Source organism: Notolepis coatsorum, assembly GCF_963971535.1.
Source record: "Notolepis coatsorum genome assembly, chromosome: 15".
Classification (NCBI taxonomy): domain Eukaryota; kingdom Metazoa; phylum Chordata; class Actinopteri; order Aulopiformes; family Paralepididae; genus Notolepis; species Notolepis coatsorum.
The window spans coordinates 82,522,525-82,538,802 of record NC_140179.1 but is presented as its reverse complement, the minus strand read 5'-3'; the positions used below and the strand labels follow the sequence as shown (position 1 = coordinate 82,538,802).

Here is a 16,278-nt window from a genome sequence, read left to right as displayed (position 1 = left end):
ATTGAAAATGGGGGACCCTGATGTAAACAAGACGAAAGTCTTTCTTTGGTCTGCATCCCCTTAACAATTGTGTGTATTGAGCCGTACTGTATTGTACCCATTCTGCAATCTGTTAATAAAATGTTCAATCAATCAATCAATCAATCAATCAATCAATCAATCAATCAATCAATCAATCAATCAATCAATCAATGATGAATTGAAAATGGGGGACCCTGATGTAAACAAGACAAAAGTCTTTCTCTGGTCTGCATCCCCTTAACAATTGTGTATATTGAGCCGTACTGTATTGTACCCATTCTGCAATCTGTTAATAAAATATCCAATCAATCAATCAATCAAATCCAATGGTTGACAAAAAAAAGAAAAAAAAAAGATCGACTGCGATTTTTCTTTTGTTTCACAATGGGTCATGACAAACCAATTACATAATCTAACATATGTGTAATGGACTAACATATTCCAGTTGACTATCTTTTTTGGAGGATTCGTTCAAAGGTTATTCATACTTCCATTTGTCTATCTATGGCGGATTCATTCAGACAGAAAAAATAAGTAATTCGGTTGTGGGAGGGATCTGGGGTCACATGGATTGTGTTATACGAAATAACGTCTAACTTGACTGTTTCAGCCAATCAGAATCAAGAAATGTCATGAATTAGATTATGTCATGTACTGTAGAGCCTAATTTATATGAAGTTATTTCATGGACACAGATTAAGCTCAGATCAGGACAGAAAATTAGAAATGTCTTTTGGTCCAGTACTAGGTTTAGGCCTAATTTATCTCTGTGAATTTATTTCAAAATGTTCAATTTGACCAATTAGTCTCTCAATATAACAATCCAAGAAGGGAGATCCTGGCCCGAGTTGGAAAGATGCACCACATGCTGCAAGGACTTTCACTGCACGTTCTGTTACCTATACAATCTGTTACCTACCTCATAATATGGGGTTTAAATATTGAAGGGTTAGGAAAAGTCAAATGTCAACAATAACATGTTGTTTTTATTTGGCTTTCTTGCACCTCTCTCTGTCTGTCTGTCTCTCTCTGTCAGTCTCTCTGTCTCACCTGAAAGTGCTGAACTACAGTGGTGGCTGGTGGAAAATATTCCTAGGTATTTCCACTCCCAAACGTGAACAGTATTTGCTCACATATTTAAGTAGTGCATTCTTAGGTGGTACTTGAAAGACACTTTGCTATTCAATTTTTCTTATGTTCAGTGGGTAGTTATTCCAATGATTGATGGCACGATAAACAACAGTCCTCTTTAAAGCATTTGATTTTGGACGTGGTAACATAATCTGTCCATCATCAGCTGACCTAGTAAAATAAGAATGAACCTGACTGCACCTGACAATTTGTTTGTATAAAAAAACAGTTTGAGACGAAAAGACAGTGTTCCTGACAAATGTAACCGTGTTGAAAACCAGCCTATTCTCTACTGTTAACCATGAGAGTTGACGGTGCATACTGATAGTGTTTGTTCTCATGGAACAAGTATAGTATATGTCTGTTTGTCTGTCTGTCAAAGCAATAACTCTGGCAGTTTTAATCCGATTTGGATCACAGTTTTCCGAGTTGGGGGTAGCGTCACGATATTTATTGATGGCTGGCTCTGAATATTGCGGTTTGTGTTCATCATTTTTTTTTATCTTTGTTAGTTACTTAGGTTCTTGGTTTAACAATGGGCTATAGGTAGGCATGTGTGGTTCTGCAGAAAACAGTTCCTCTCCAGCTGTGTGGTTCTGCAGAAAACAGTTCCCCTCCAGCTGCAAGGCCCACATTGCAGACATTAGACATCCTAAAAAGAAATGATAAGAAAGTTAAATCAATATCTGTTGTTGTAGGCTTTATTTACTAAAACACACATTCAGGTGAGTATATAGGTATATGTGCTTTCTCCTTCACAGGTAGACAATGGTAAATGTATACATATTTCACAATAATAGGCCACAAGGCCCCTACACACACACACACACACACACACACACACACACACACACACACACACACACACACACACACACACACACACACACACACACACACCTACACACCTACACACCTACACACCTACACACACACACACACACACACACACACACACACACACACACACACACACACACACACACACACACACACATACCTACACACACACCTACACCCACACACACACACACACACACACACACACACACACACACACACACACACACACACACACACACACACACACACAGTAGCTGTACTACTACAAACTGCATACTTTTACACAGGTAGACAATGGTAAATGTATACATATTTAATTTCACAGTAATAGGCCACAAGGCCCCTATACACGCACACAGACACACACACACACACACACACACACACACACACACACACACGCACACAGTAGCTGTACTATTGCAAACTGCAATTTTACTAACACAGGTAGGTAATGGTAAATGTATACCGGTACATATTTCGCCCCTACACACACACACACACATACACACAGCTGTACTACTACAAACATTTGACTAACGTTACATACCCTGGTCCATCTGTCGCTGTTGTTTCTGGTGTTGATGTTGTGTACAGTATATCGCGCCGTCGTCGTCGTCATGAAACATTTTGGGTATTTTTGTTACCCTACTTGACCGTCTTGACATCTTACTAATAATCAGCTGCGCAAATAAAATACAAAACTACTAAAACGCTACTAAACACTTCTCAAACGAAGTCACATCCAGTCATCCACTCGCCAAAAAAAAACGTCCTCAAAAGTACGTTTGAGAACACTACCGTAATGATTGTAATTTTGCCTGAAATAAATGTTGTCTTTTCCCTTTATTTTATTTTCACCTTTTTCACCTCTTATCAGTTTGCAGGTCTGTTATAATTTTATACTCTAGTTACTGAAACTGAGTGAATATGGCACAGCCCCACCAAATTATTTATTTACAATTCAGTCACTACGTGTGGGAGGGTGCTAGAGGAGTAATTGGGGGAAGTGAGAACGTCTTGGGGAGTACTGCTGACCGCCCTGGAAGGGAGAGGAAGACCAGAGTACTGGACCAGGTTGGTAAATCCCGGGCCCCATCCACTCCCACACTGCCAGCCTCCAGTTGACGCTCCAGACCCAAAGACGGAGGTGCAGCTAGCCAGAGTTCTACTGTGTCTCGCTACCCAGTGACTGTGCACACCCGTTCCCACGAAGCAGGGATAATCCACCCTGCTACATATAGTAATATTGTTTATTTGCATTGGGAAAGATACAGACACATTAGCTGGTTGAACAACATCTATTGAAAGATAGAGAGAAAACGAGAGAGAAAGAGAGAAAGAAAGGCATAGGGAGAATAAAGAGAGAGAGAAAAAGATAGAGCTGTACTGTATTGTATACCCATTCTGCAATCTGTTAATAAAATATACACATAAGCCTACTGGTTGCTGTTCAATCATAATAATAATAATAATAATAATAATAATCATAATAATTACCATAATTAGCTGTCAGCAAACAAATAAAACGTTTGTCATTATAGGTGACAAGGTGGATTGACTTAATGACTGCTATATCCTGCTATTATTATTATTATTATTATTATTATTATTATTATTATTATTATTATTATTATTATTATTATTATATATTATTATTATTATTATTATTATTGTATTATTATTATTATTATTATTATTATTATTATTATTATTATTATTATTATTATTATTATTATTATTATTATTATTATTATTATTATTATTATTATTATTATTATTATTATTATTATTATTATTATTATTATTATTGTTGTTGTTGTTGTTGTTGTTGTTGTTGTTGTTGTTGTTGTTGTTGTTGTTGTTGTTGTTGTTGTTGTTGTTGTTGTTGTTGTTGTTGTTGTTGTTGTTGTTGTTGTTATTATTATTATTATTATTATTATTATTATTATTATTATTATTATTATTATTATTATTATTATTATTATTATTATTATGCAACATTGTAATAGTTATAGGTATAAACAAACATACAGACAGGGGGGGGTTGGGCGTTTATTTGCAGATACAGACACAGCTGGTTGAACAACATCTATATCAATGCAGATATTCAATTGTATTTCTGTGACAATGCGCGTGGCGCACGCCTCCCGCGCCGCCCCTCCAACAGCTACCATAGAACGTAACAAGGCTGACTGGGGCAAGATGGCGGCGGTTCAGCGACGCTGGTGACTCCGCCTTAAGCTATCTAGTGTTCTATATATCTTTGGTCGTGTACGTGTGATTTTCGTCCGTAGCATATGTTTGCGAAGACGCTCTCTGATTGGCTAGCCGCGTACAGCGAAGACCCTCTCTGATTGGTTTAGCTCCGAAGGGTCTCTTCCGCCTTGTACATATATATTCTCTGCTTCGAAGTGGTTATGCTTTGGCCCTCTTTCGAAGTGGGTTATGCTTAGAGTTTTAGGGTTAAGGTTAGGGTTAGGGAACAACATATCAACTGTTGTTGAATATGCGGAAGAGACCCTTCGGCGCTAAACCAATCAGAGAGGGTCTTCCGCTGTACGCGGCTAGCCAATCAGAGAGCGTCTTCGCAAACATAGGATACGGGGAAGAAATCACGCGTCGTGTAGAGATGAATAACTGGGGTTATGTTAACCGCTGAGAAGTGACCATGGAAAGGTGAAATTCAGGCTTTGTAATAACGTTAGTATAATATAGTCACCTTAGAGATGAACAGCAACACAGTCGAGTCTTTAATTTGAACTGAAAAGCAGTAGCTTGTCTGTCTGATAACAACACATAACAAGAATAATACATTACAAACACGTCCTCACAGCACGGGGCGGATCGTCTGCTGGCTCCTCTTCCACAATGAGACACAGTGAGTGGAATAGATTCATACTTTTGTGTTTGCTATTGTATTACTATTACAAATATGCTACTGACGTGTCCAGTCTTCACTGTCCAACGCACACGGCGGGCGATTTTTGCCAGGCGACCGACTTCAGGGTCCCCCATTTTCAATTCATCATAACATGACATACAGATAGACAATACTGCTATATCTATACATTTATGACATACCAGATTTGCAAATACAGTACTGTTTGTGATACAAAAAGAGTCTAGAAAAGAGTATATACATTTGACGTAAAAACTGTACATTGGAGTAGGTTGGGTGGGGGGGGGGGGGGCACTACAACTGTACATTGGAATATTGACAACCATACTTGGTCATTTACTGTACATTGGAGGGGGTTGGGTTAGGACATTTACAGGGGCCAGTTTCGAATTGCAGTCTCCCGTAGGTGTTCTTTGAGAGTGGTTTTGAAAGTGGGTAGTGATTCACATTCCTTTACAGCTTTAGGTAGGGCGTTCCACATTGATGTGGCATAATTGCTAAACGTGTTTAGTCCCTTGTTTGAGCCGAATCTGGGTTTAACATGATTTCTGGAGCTCCCTCTGGTGTTGTGATCGTGGTATTCACTGACCTTTGGGAAGTATTTTGACATAACATGACTACTACTGGTGTATCATTTGTTATATAAACCTAATCTATCAATACATTCATTGATCAATAACCTATGTGATTCTTGATGAATTGAAAATGGGGGACCCTGATGTAAACAAGACGAAAGTATACTACTACTATCAACGCTTTGAATGTATCTTAATTCAACCATCATCACCCCTCCAGCCAATCAGAATCAAGTATAGACTCAGCATAATATGGTGGGACTTCACTTGGCTACAAATCTCATCCTCTTTTATGGGTTGTGAACTTGTTGTGACTAAACCACAGTCTACTATCCCAGTTTGATAATTTGTCATTGGGTTGATTTTGACTGCAGTCTCTGTTTATTTGCAGGTTTTAATCTCCCGCTGTCGTCCATGCGTCTCCTGGTTGCACCAGTACGCCTGAAGTCTGCATATATGTGGCAGGTGGCCCAGCAGCGCTGTGTAGACCAGTATGGAAAACTGGCAGAGTTCATCAGTTTGGTGACAGAGATGGTTCCAGAGCTTCTGAGTTTCAGGCAGAGAGCTCAGCTCATCCTGGGACTGAGAGCACGGGTAAGACAACAGAGGGGACGGGGTAAGACAACAGAGGGAACGTTTAGACCTACAAGGTTAAAAAAATGCTTTGACATTTTCTTCACCAGACAACTGTTCCATTGGGGTAAAGGTTTCTACATTTTTCTTTCTGTTTCCATGAAAGGTCCTTGTTCTGCGTTAACTCTTTATCTGCGTTAACTCTTTGACTGCCACCAGCTTTCGCCATCTTTACTAAATGGCGCCAGCGTTATTGACCATTTTAGCGATGGTTCTGTCATTTTTCTAAATTACGCGGTCGAGGTTTGGTTTTTTTAAGTAGCGGTTTAATAACGGCTGTAGACAGTGACGTGTTGAAAATGTTAAGTAGGGCGGGACCTAAATTTGGGAGACGTTTTTTAGGGAGAGTTGCTGGAAGAGGGTCAAGCGAGCAGGTTGAGGGTTTAGCCACACCAACCAATTTTGAGAAGACACTAAGTGAGACGTTTTCAAGGCAGGATATCGTATGACTGCATTGCAGAGCAGAGGGAAAACCCTTTGGAGGTGGAATGGGACTCTGAATGGAGAGTAACCCATCAATTTCATCTCTTATAAGATACAGAATTCTATGAAGTCATTGGCCAAAAACGCAGGATTTAGCGCATTTGGTTGTTTCGAGTAAGTTTTGCAACTGTATCAAACAGAAATTTCAAGTTATTTTTGTTGTCATTGATGAGCCTGGAAAAGTACGAGGTTTTGGCAAGCGAGAATGCCCTTTTGTATTCATGTAGGCTTTTGATTGATTGATTGAAAAGTTTATTAACAGATTGCAGAATGGGTACAGTACAGTACAGCTCAATACATACAATTGTTAAGAGGATGCAGACCTGAGAAAGACTTTCGTCTTGTTTCCATCAGGGTCCCCCATTTTCAATTCATCATATGACACACACGACATACAGATAGACAGTACTGCTACATTTATACATTTATGACATACCAGATTTTCAAATACAGTACTGTTTGTGATACTAAAAAAATCCAGAAAAAGAGTGTATATACATTTGACATAGAAACTGTGCATTGGGGGAGGTTGGGTAGGTGGGGTGGGGCTGTACATTGGAGGTGGGGGGGGGGGGGGGGGACACTGTACATTGGAATACTGACATACATTTGACATAGAAACTGTACATTGGAGGAGGTTGGGTAGGTGGGGTGGGGTTGGGTGGGGCTGTACATTGGAATACTGACAAAGCCATGCTTGGTCTTTATTGTACAACTGGGTTAGGACATTTGTAGGGGCCAGTTTTGAATTGCAGTCTCCCGTAGGTGTTCTTTGAGAGTGTTTTTGAAGGTGGGTAGTGATTCACATTCCTTTACAGCTTTGGGTAGGGCGTTCCACATTGTTGTGGCATAATTGCGAAACGTGTTTAGTCCCTTGTTTGAGCCGAATCTGGGTTTTACATGATTTGTGGAGCTCCCTCTGGTGTTGTGATCGTGGTATTCACTGACCTTTGGGAAGTATTTTGACATGTACATGGGTACCTTGGTCGTGTAGTGTATCTTGTAGACCAGGCCCATTGCAAGTTGCTGTACTCTGTCGTCTACTCTAAGCCATCCTAGGTTGGCAAAGTGTGCAGGGGTGAGGTGGGTTCTAGGAGTCAGGTCAAGCAGTAGTCTGACTAGTTTGTTTTGAGATGTTTGTAATTTGGTTTTTAGTGCCTTTGAGGTGCTTTGGTACCATGAGGTGCAAGCATAGTCGTAGTACCCTTGAATGAGTGCTCCTGCCAGAGTCTTCAGGGTATTCTTGTTTACCAGGGAGGAGATCCAGTACAAGAATCGAGTTCGTTGATTGACTTTTTTTTATTACATTGGATGCCATTTTGTCACAGGAAAGATTAGCCTCTAGGATGGAACCCAGGTAGGTAATTTCATCTTTCCTTGTGACAATATTGTCACCCACTGTAACTGAGAAGCCGTCGGTTTTGCTGAGTTTGTTATTTGAACCGAAGAGAATGGACTCTGTTTTGCCCATGTGTAATGATAGTTTGTTGTCGGCGAGCCATATGCAGATTTTGCCTAGTTCCGAGCTGAGGGTTTTTTCAACCTGTAACTTGTTCTTGTCAGAGACCAGCAGGGCTGAGTCGTCCGCAAACAGGAACAAGTTGCAGTCACAAGGCGGAACAAGGCGGAACACTTCGAGTTTGGTCGAGCGCCATTTATGTTCCAAGATTGCGGCATGCCTTTTTCATGGTACGAGTTTCCTCTGTAAACCAGGGAGTTTGTTTTTGCTGACCACGTTTCTTTTTAGGCTTTAGAGGAGCGACAGTGTCAAGCGTGCTACAAAGGGCGGCGTTGAGCTTATCTGTAAACAGATCAAGGGGACCGGAATAAGAAAGGAAGGGAGAGAGGGTATCCGGTAGGTATTGAACAAGAGCTGGGACAGTGGAGGCATTAATACAACGGCTCATGTAGGATTTCACGCTATCTGCGTGAGAAACTGTCAAATTAACTTTGATGAGGTAATGGTCTGATAGGGCAGGAGAGACGGTCAAGTCTGACATAGTGAGACCGCGGGCTAGGACTAAGTCAAGGGTGTGGGTTAACCTCGGTGAGTGGGTTGGTGAAAGGTTTGAACGAGACCAAAAGAGTGAATGATGTCAGTAAAAGCCTTGTTTAAGGGAGTGAATGTTAAAATCACCAACAATTAGTAGGTTATCCGTACGAGTAACAAGCTCAGAGATGAAAGTGAAGAACACATTTTATTTTTAAAGGGAGTAAGGGCCTGGTGGACGATAAAGGACAGACCACCACACTTTCTGATAGGGGGAGAGGGACTCATCGGGAGCACCTCAAAGGAGGAAAACTTACAATTTGAGTCGGAGAGAAAGTTGAGCTTGGAATCATAAATTAAAGCAACTCCGCTTTAGCCTGGAATCGGTCTGATATCTGATGCCAGTATTGATGTTGGTGCATCCCTAACAAAAATCTAATGGTTTGTGTTCCTCAGCTCACCCTGGAGTTGTTGCAGAGAGTGGAGACATTTGACCCTCAGGCCATCCAGGACAACATAAACACTCTCCGTCAGTGGACAACAAACTGCATGCAAGAAGAGGTAGTTTAACATCTGTAAATTACAGCGTCTGTCTGCCTTGCTGCCATTCATTCATACATTCTGTCGATCAATATTAACTTAGTTTTTTCTCTAGGGACCACTCAAAATAAGATATTGGTGTTCATGTAATGAGGTGTTTATGTTTCATGACAGGAACTAGAAGAAAATGTGGAGATTTCAAAGCAAGTGTTTGTGGAGCTGGTCCAAACTTTGCTTGATAAACCATCTGAAAGGAAAGACTTTTTCAAGGTAAGGTGTGCTGCTACTCCCACAAGCCTCTTTTCTTAATTATTTGTAAAGTGGAACACAAACTAATAATTTTTATAATTTTTTGTGTGTTTTGTTACATGAAGGATGTGTTTCCAGTCCAGTATGGCGCCTGTTTTGACACAACATTACAAATCCTGGTGTGGGAGTTCCTCTCCAGACTGGAGGAGTTGCTGCCAGTGCCAAGTTTTTCACAGGTAACGTTATGCATAAAGACCATGCCATGTGCATTCCACTAGTTGATGAAGTATATCTGGAAGGTCATCTGTTGGAGCTTGGCGTATTCAATATTAAACTGTATGTATTCACACTATACTCTTTTTCATGACATTTGCAATCTCAACGTTCTCCAGTGGAAATTATTGCTGCCTTGTGGTCTTCCAAAGACCTTAAACATTTGACGTAGCTATGTTACCATGGAAACACACAGCCAGTTTCCTTTCGGTGCAGATTAGACTGCTCAGACCACTACCAGTCTTGTTAACAAATTACACTATTAATAATAATAATAATAACTTTATTTGTATAGCACTTTTCATACAGAAGTTGCAGTTCAAAGTGCTTCACAACAGTAAAAAATACAGGCATAAGCGAGCATAAAAAATGTAATACAAAAAGACCAGATTAGACTGTTAAAGACTTCTTATCAGATTAGACTGTTAGACCAGATTAGACTGTTAAAACCGTGTTATCAGATTAGACTGTTAGACCAGATTAGACTGTTAAAACATTGTTATCAGATTAGACTGTTAGACCAGATCAGACTGTTAAAACCTTGTTATCAGATTAGACTGTTAGATCAGATTAGACTGTTAAAGACTTATTATCAGATTAGACTGTTAGACCAGATTAGACTGTTAAAACCTTGTTATCAGATTAGACTGTTAGACCAGATTAGACTGTTAAAACCTTGTTATCAGATTAGACTTTTAGACCAGATTAGACTGTTAAAACCTTGTTATCAGATTAGACTGTTAGACCAGATTAGACTGTTAAAAAACCTTGTTATCAGATTAGACTTTTAGACCAGTCTTGTTAACATAACTGCTTGGATTGGGCACCAACCCGTAGATAAAATCAGCAGAGGGCAAAACAGAGTTACCGGATTCCTAAATGTGTCCAGATACTCAGTTCTCCAGCATGCCTTGCGCTAGGAAGTTGACGCCAGACTTCTGGGGCAAGCCGCCAATTGAAAAGTACCCCCCCCCCCCCCCCCAGCAAATCTTTTAGTTACATCAATATTGTGCCATCAGAACAGTCCTAAATTTGGGCTCCAGGGTGGCGCACCACGTTACTGCACTGCAGATCTACACGGTCGACCCGGGTTCGTCTCCCGAACCCAACGTACATTTGCCGCAGGTCCCCCCCCCCCCATATCTTCTCCCGACCTTCCTCTCTCTGCTCTCTGTCGGTCAAGTCTGACCTGGAAAAAGCTGTAAAAATGCTAAATAAAATTGTTTAAGATTGTAGCCTAATACTTAATGAGACATTTAACATCCATTTCGCCAGTGTCATCTGTTTCAACCAAGAAATTCAAACGTATGCATGTATTATAAGTAGGGGTGCTCGATATTGGCTTTTTTACCGATACCGATATACCGATATTGTCCAACTCTTAATTTCCGATACCGATATCAACCGATATCAGCCGATACCGATATATGCAGGGCCCCCCCCAAAAACTGAATAATTTCAGGTAATTAACATTACATATCTCTTGTCGTGTAATTAACACAACATTATGCATACTTTGACAATAAATAAAATAATAATTTGTTCTTACTTGCTTGCTTGGGTAAATAAAGGTTAAATAAATCTAATCATTTCTATTTTTTTTTGTGAAAACCGATACTGATATTTTCCTATATCACATTTTTATGCCAATATCGTTAGGCTGATAATATCGGACATCCCTAATTATAAGCTGATTAATCTAGTGATCTATGCACAAAAGCGACACTTCTTCCAGCAAATCTCTTAGTTAAAATTAGATTGTATGAACTAAGCAGGTGAAATGTTTGCACCTCAAGCATTTAAAGATCGCTATTGCCTAAGGATATTTAAAGATTGTTATTACTAGGCAATTCTGGCACACCTTGTTTGGAAATACAAGTCATCTAGACTCTGTGAGTTGCCAGTGCATTAAGTGGTCTGTTCAATGCAACAACCAATAATATATGGCGAAAGTGGCAGGCTAGTGTTAGGCTCCAACAACAACTCAACTTCCAGAGCCCTATATGTTAGGCTTCAACAGCAACTCAACTTCCAGAGCCCTATATGTTAGGCTTCAACAGCAACTCAACTTGCAGAGCCCTATATGTTAGGCTTCAACAGCAACTCAACTTGCAGAGCCCTATATGTTAGGCTTCAACAACAACTCAACTTGCAGAGCCCTATATGTTAGGCTTCAACAGCAACTCAACTTGCAGAGCCCTATATGTTAGGCTTCAACAGCAACTCAACTTCCAGAGCCCTATATGTTAGGCTTCAACAGCAACTCAACTTGCAGAGCCCTATATGTTAGGCTTCAACAACAACTCAACTTCCAGAGCCCTATATGTTAGGCTTCAACAGCAACTCAACTTCCAGAGCCCTATATGTTAGGCTTCAACAGCAACTCAACTTGCAGAGCCCTATATGTTAGGCTTCAACAGCAACTCAACTTCCAGAGCCCTATATGTTAGGCTTCAACAACAACTTAACTTCCAGAGCCCTATATATGAGGCTTCAACAGCAACTCAACTTCCAGAGCCCTATATGTTAGGCTTCAAAAGCATCTCAATGTTTTGAACATACCCATGACATTATCGCCCCTGAGGGGGGAGGAATTCCACAACATAGGAACCGTTTTCAGAAGAAATGTTATTGTGACCTAGATGTTATTAAAATCCAGAGTTGACACCTCTATGTTCATATAAGTCTCTAATAAATTAGATGTCTGTTGTTTTGAACGGTTCTGTTTCTTAAATTATGTCCCACTCAGAATAAAGAGGATTATGTCTCACTTAGAATAAAGAGGATTAAGTCAGTGATGACATCATTCCATCTTTTTCAGATAGCGTCCAGTTCCTCCACCGTTCTGCTGGACTCAGATGAAGGTCAGCAGTTTCTCTCAGACCCTGAGGATCTGAAGACTCTTCTGCAGCATCACAGACAGCATACAAAGATGACAAAAAGTAAGCACATTTTTCTTATTTACGTTTTCCTGTTAAATTATTCTTGACTGTCTTTCATTCAAAAGCAACACTAGTACTATTAGTTCTCTTAAACAGAATTGTGTTACTAACACCACAGCTTTCTGTTCTTCAGATCAGTTCTCCTTCCAGTCAGACACCATCCTGTCAACACTTGCATCTAAACTCACCTCAAAGGTGATCAAAGATGAAGATGAAGATGAAGATGAACACACTATGGAGAATACAACAGGTGTGTACAATATGGTTGGATAATACATTCGTTTTTTTGTGATATTTAGGATGTAATTCCGATCCAAATGAATGATAACATCATATATGAATTAATCTCAAAATGTGACTAGCTATTTTAAGGTATTCGTATCATTTGAACGTGGCAGAGATTTGGCTTTCAAATCACAGTTTACATTGGTTGATGCCATAAACCTTAATTGGATTCAGTGACTAACGATGCTAATAATGAAGTATGTGAATTCTGTTACTCACCTTTGTATCTAGCCATTACACACATTCGCCACAGAACTAATAAAAACCTGCATTGTAAGTCTATTAGGGGCGCCGGCTAACTCATCCCACCCAGGTTCAGTGGTTTGGCAGGTGCCGGATGCCCAGCCAGAACCTCAGGGTTTTGCCAGTGGTCTACTTTCCCTCCTGTGGATTATGGATTTATACCTGAATTCACAACTCAAGCAGCAACTCCAGACAGAAGTGGAGGGTAGCGAAAACGCAAATCAGCAGTCCCATTGCGACTTCTACTTGATAACGGGCATGGAGAGGAAACATCCAGCCTTCGGAGCCACGACCATCCACACAGTACTTACTGCAAATCCGGAACGAAAGAAATTACCCCCGACAGGCAAGTGTAATAAGAGATCAATGTTTTTATTATATCTGCTCATGTCGGGTGATATACATCAGAACCCTGGTCCCGTAATGACACGGAACCAGAGACTACAGTTAAGTCTGCTGACCCAAGAAGCAGCAGCCAGCGACATGATCAACGGCAACATTCCTCCTCTGCCACCTCTGCAAAAGAACCCACGAGAGGCCACAGCGAGAGGGAAGGAACCGGGGTTCACAACCGAGGCGCCCAGCACGTCGCGGGGACAAAACAGCGAGGCATCGCTCCTCACACCGGCGCCGGAGACCAACAGCATCCACGCAATTGACGCTTCAGCCAGCAGTTGCACCAGCCGACCAGCAAGCGGCGACATACCCTCACAGAAGCCCCAGCGGACTCGGCGAGTGGCTAAAGGGAGAGCGGCGCGGGACATCAAGGTCACCAAGGACCCGACGGTTAGCTCGGCTGGCCCCGCCATGCCAGCTAGTCTACCCGGGCCGAGGCCAGGTCAAAAGGCACCCCCCCTCCCCCACAATGGAGTTCAATCAGACATATCTGTAATCAACCAGCCCCCCCCCCCCCCCACATCGCGGGCTTTCACACAAAGGAATACAGACTCCAGCAAAGGACAAAGAAGAATCACCCCCTCCCCCCCTCTCCACCCACGGCACAAACAGCAACAACGCCCCCCCTCCCCCCACCACAGGACAGGACTCAAATGAACAGAGTTACCTCAAGTGTGACAACGTCAATCTGATTACCAGCAAAAATGGACTACACATATTTCATCTTAATACAAATAGCCTGAGACCTAAACTGGCTGAAATCAAACAGTTGTTTTTAAACGGTAAGGCTAACATATTGTGTTTCACAGAAACAAAATTAGACTCATCTGTACAGGATCCAGAGATTGAAATTGAAAACTACTCAATAGTCAGGAGGGATAGGAACCAGTATGGAGGTGGCGTCTGTGTGTACATACACAAGGATACCAAATACATCAACCGTACTGACCTTAACCATGATGAAATTGAAACTGTTTGGATTGAAATCTTATTAGACAGGGCGAAACCAGTACTAGTAGGCACAATCTATAGACCACCAGAACAGAGTGGCTTTTATGACACACTTGATGGGTGTTTAGCTGGGGTGGAGGGGGTAGAAAAAATTCTTATTGGGGACTGGAACACGGATATGCTGCGTAAATCAGCACCCGTCTTCAAGGCCTTCAGTAGGTTTTCTGATCTGCACGGTTTCAGCCAGCTAATCACCCAACCCACAAGGGTATGCGATTCGACACAAACCACCATTGACCTCATTTTGACCACTGACAAGTCAATGATCTCCAGTAAAGGGGTGATAGCATGCGGGTTAAGTGATCATTATATGATTTTCTGTACCCGCAAAAAGCTAAAACAGAAGGCCGGCTGTCACAAAACAGTCACATCTAGAGACCTCAAAACTTACTCTAGAGAGGCCTTTAACCTAGAACTGGGGAGCTTGGACTGGTCAGATGAACTCAGTGGTACACAGGTTGAAGAAACATGGCTTGGATTCAAAACCAAATTCACAGCAATACTCAACAACATGGCACCGATAAGAACCACCAGGGTTAAAAATCGCGCTGAGGCATGGATGCACACTGAAATACTGGCCGCTATGAAAACCAGAGACAAAAAATGCTCTGAACTTCATAAAAGTCAGACAAAGCTTTCCAAAAGCTCAAACAGTGAACTCCAAGCCCACGTGGTTGAACTAAAAATCCAAAGAAACAGACTAAGAAATGACGTAAACACCATGATCAGAACCGCAAAAAGAAATTTCATCAACGACAAAACTGAGGAAAACAAAAAACAAACCCCGCGAACTTTGGAAATTACTCAATAATCAACTAGGCTGCAGTAAAAAACTTAAAACCAGATTCTCAAACATAAACATAAAGACGGACAACACGCTCATCACAGACAAGCTGGATGTAGCCAATTACTTAAACATCTTCTTCACAAACATAGCCACAACACTGGTAAACAAACTACCCTCCCACTCAGGGCATTATGGGGTAGAACACATAGTAGCATACTACAAAAACCTAGGGGTCCACAAAGACGACTTCAAACTTGAAATGGTAACAACCGATGAGGTACTCAAAAAATTGAGCGCCCTCCAACCTAACAAGGCCACTGGCCATGACAACATCCCCTCCAAATTCCTCAGAGACGCAGCAGCCGCCATCACCCCAGTCATCACACACATAATAAACCTCTCTATAAAACAGGGGCACGTCCCCAAGGACTTCAAAATTGCGAGAGTGACCCCTCTACACAAAAAGGGCAGCAAATTAGACCCAGGCAACTACCGCCCTGTTTCTATTCTTACCTCCATCTCGAAAGTCATGGAGAAAATAGTCTATGAACAGGTCGAAAAGTACTTGGCGGAAAAAAATCTAATCTACGAATTCCAATCTGGCTTCAGAACGTCCCACTCCACTGACACATGCCTCCTCTATTTGAACGACCACATCAAACAAGAGGTGGACGCGGGCAAATACTGCGGCATGGTCATGCTGGACCTACAAAAGGCCTTCGACACTGTCAATCACTCCATTCTAATGGACAAGCTAAAAGCAATTGGTTTTGATAGCTTATCAGTGAGCTGGATGCAATCCTACCTGGAGGGGAGAGAACAGATGGTAGAGGTAAACGGTACTCTATCCCCCCCCCTCACAGTGAGCTGTGGTGTTCCACAAGGAAGCATACTAGGACCGCTACTCTTCCTAATTTATGCAAATGACATGTCGTCAGCCTGTGACTGCAACTTGTTCCTGTTTGCGGACGACT

General features: G+C 41.4%; 1 protein-coding gene across 1 annotated transcript in view; it reads left to right on the top strand.

Annotated features, from left to right (window-relative positions):
• LOC311242113 (uncharacterized protein) overlaps positions 1–16,278 on the top strand; it is a 60,024-nt gene that overhangs the window by 35,982 nt on the left and 7,764 nt on the right. Inside the window, exons 10-14 of the mRNA XM_084331069.1 lie at positions 9,035–9,139; positions 9,293–9,388; positions 9,493–9,603; positions 12,462–12,582; positions 12,716–12,832. Coding sequence (XP_084187195.1) covers positions 9,035–9,139; positions 9,293–9,388; positions 9,493–9,603; positions 12,462–12,582; positions 12,716–12,832 — 550 coding nt within the window. The remainder of the gene's footprint in view (positions 1–9,034; positions 9,140–9,292; positions 9,389–9,492; positions 9,604–12,461; positions 12,583–12,715; positions 12,833–16,278) is intronic.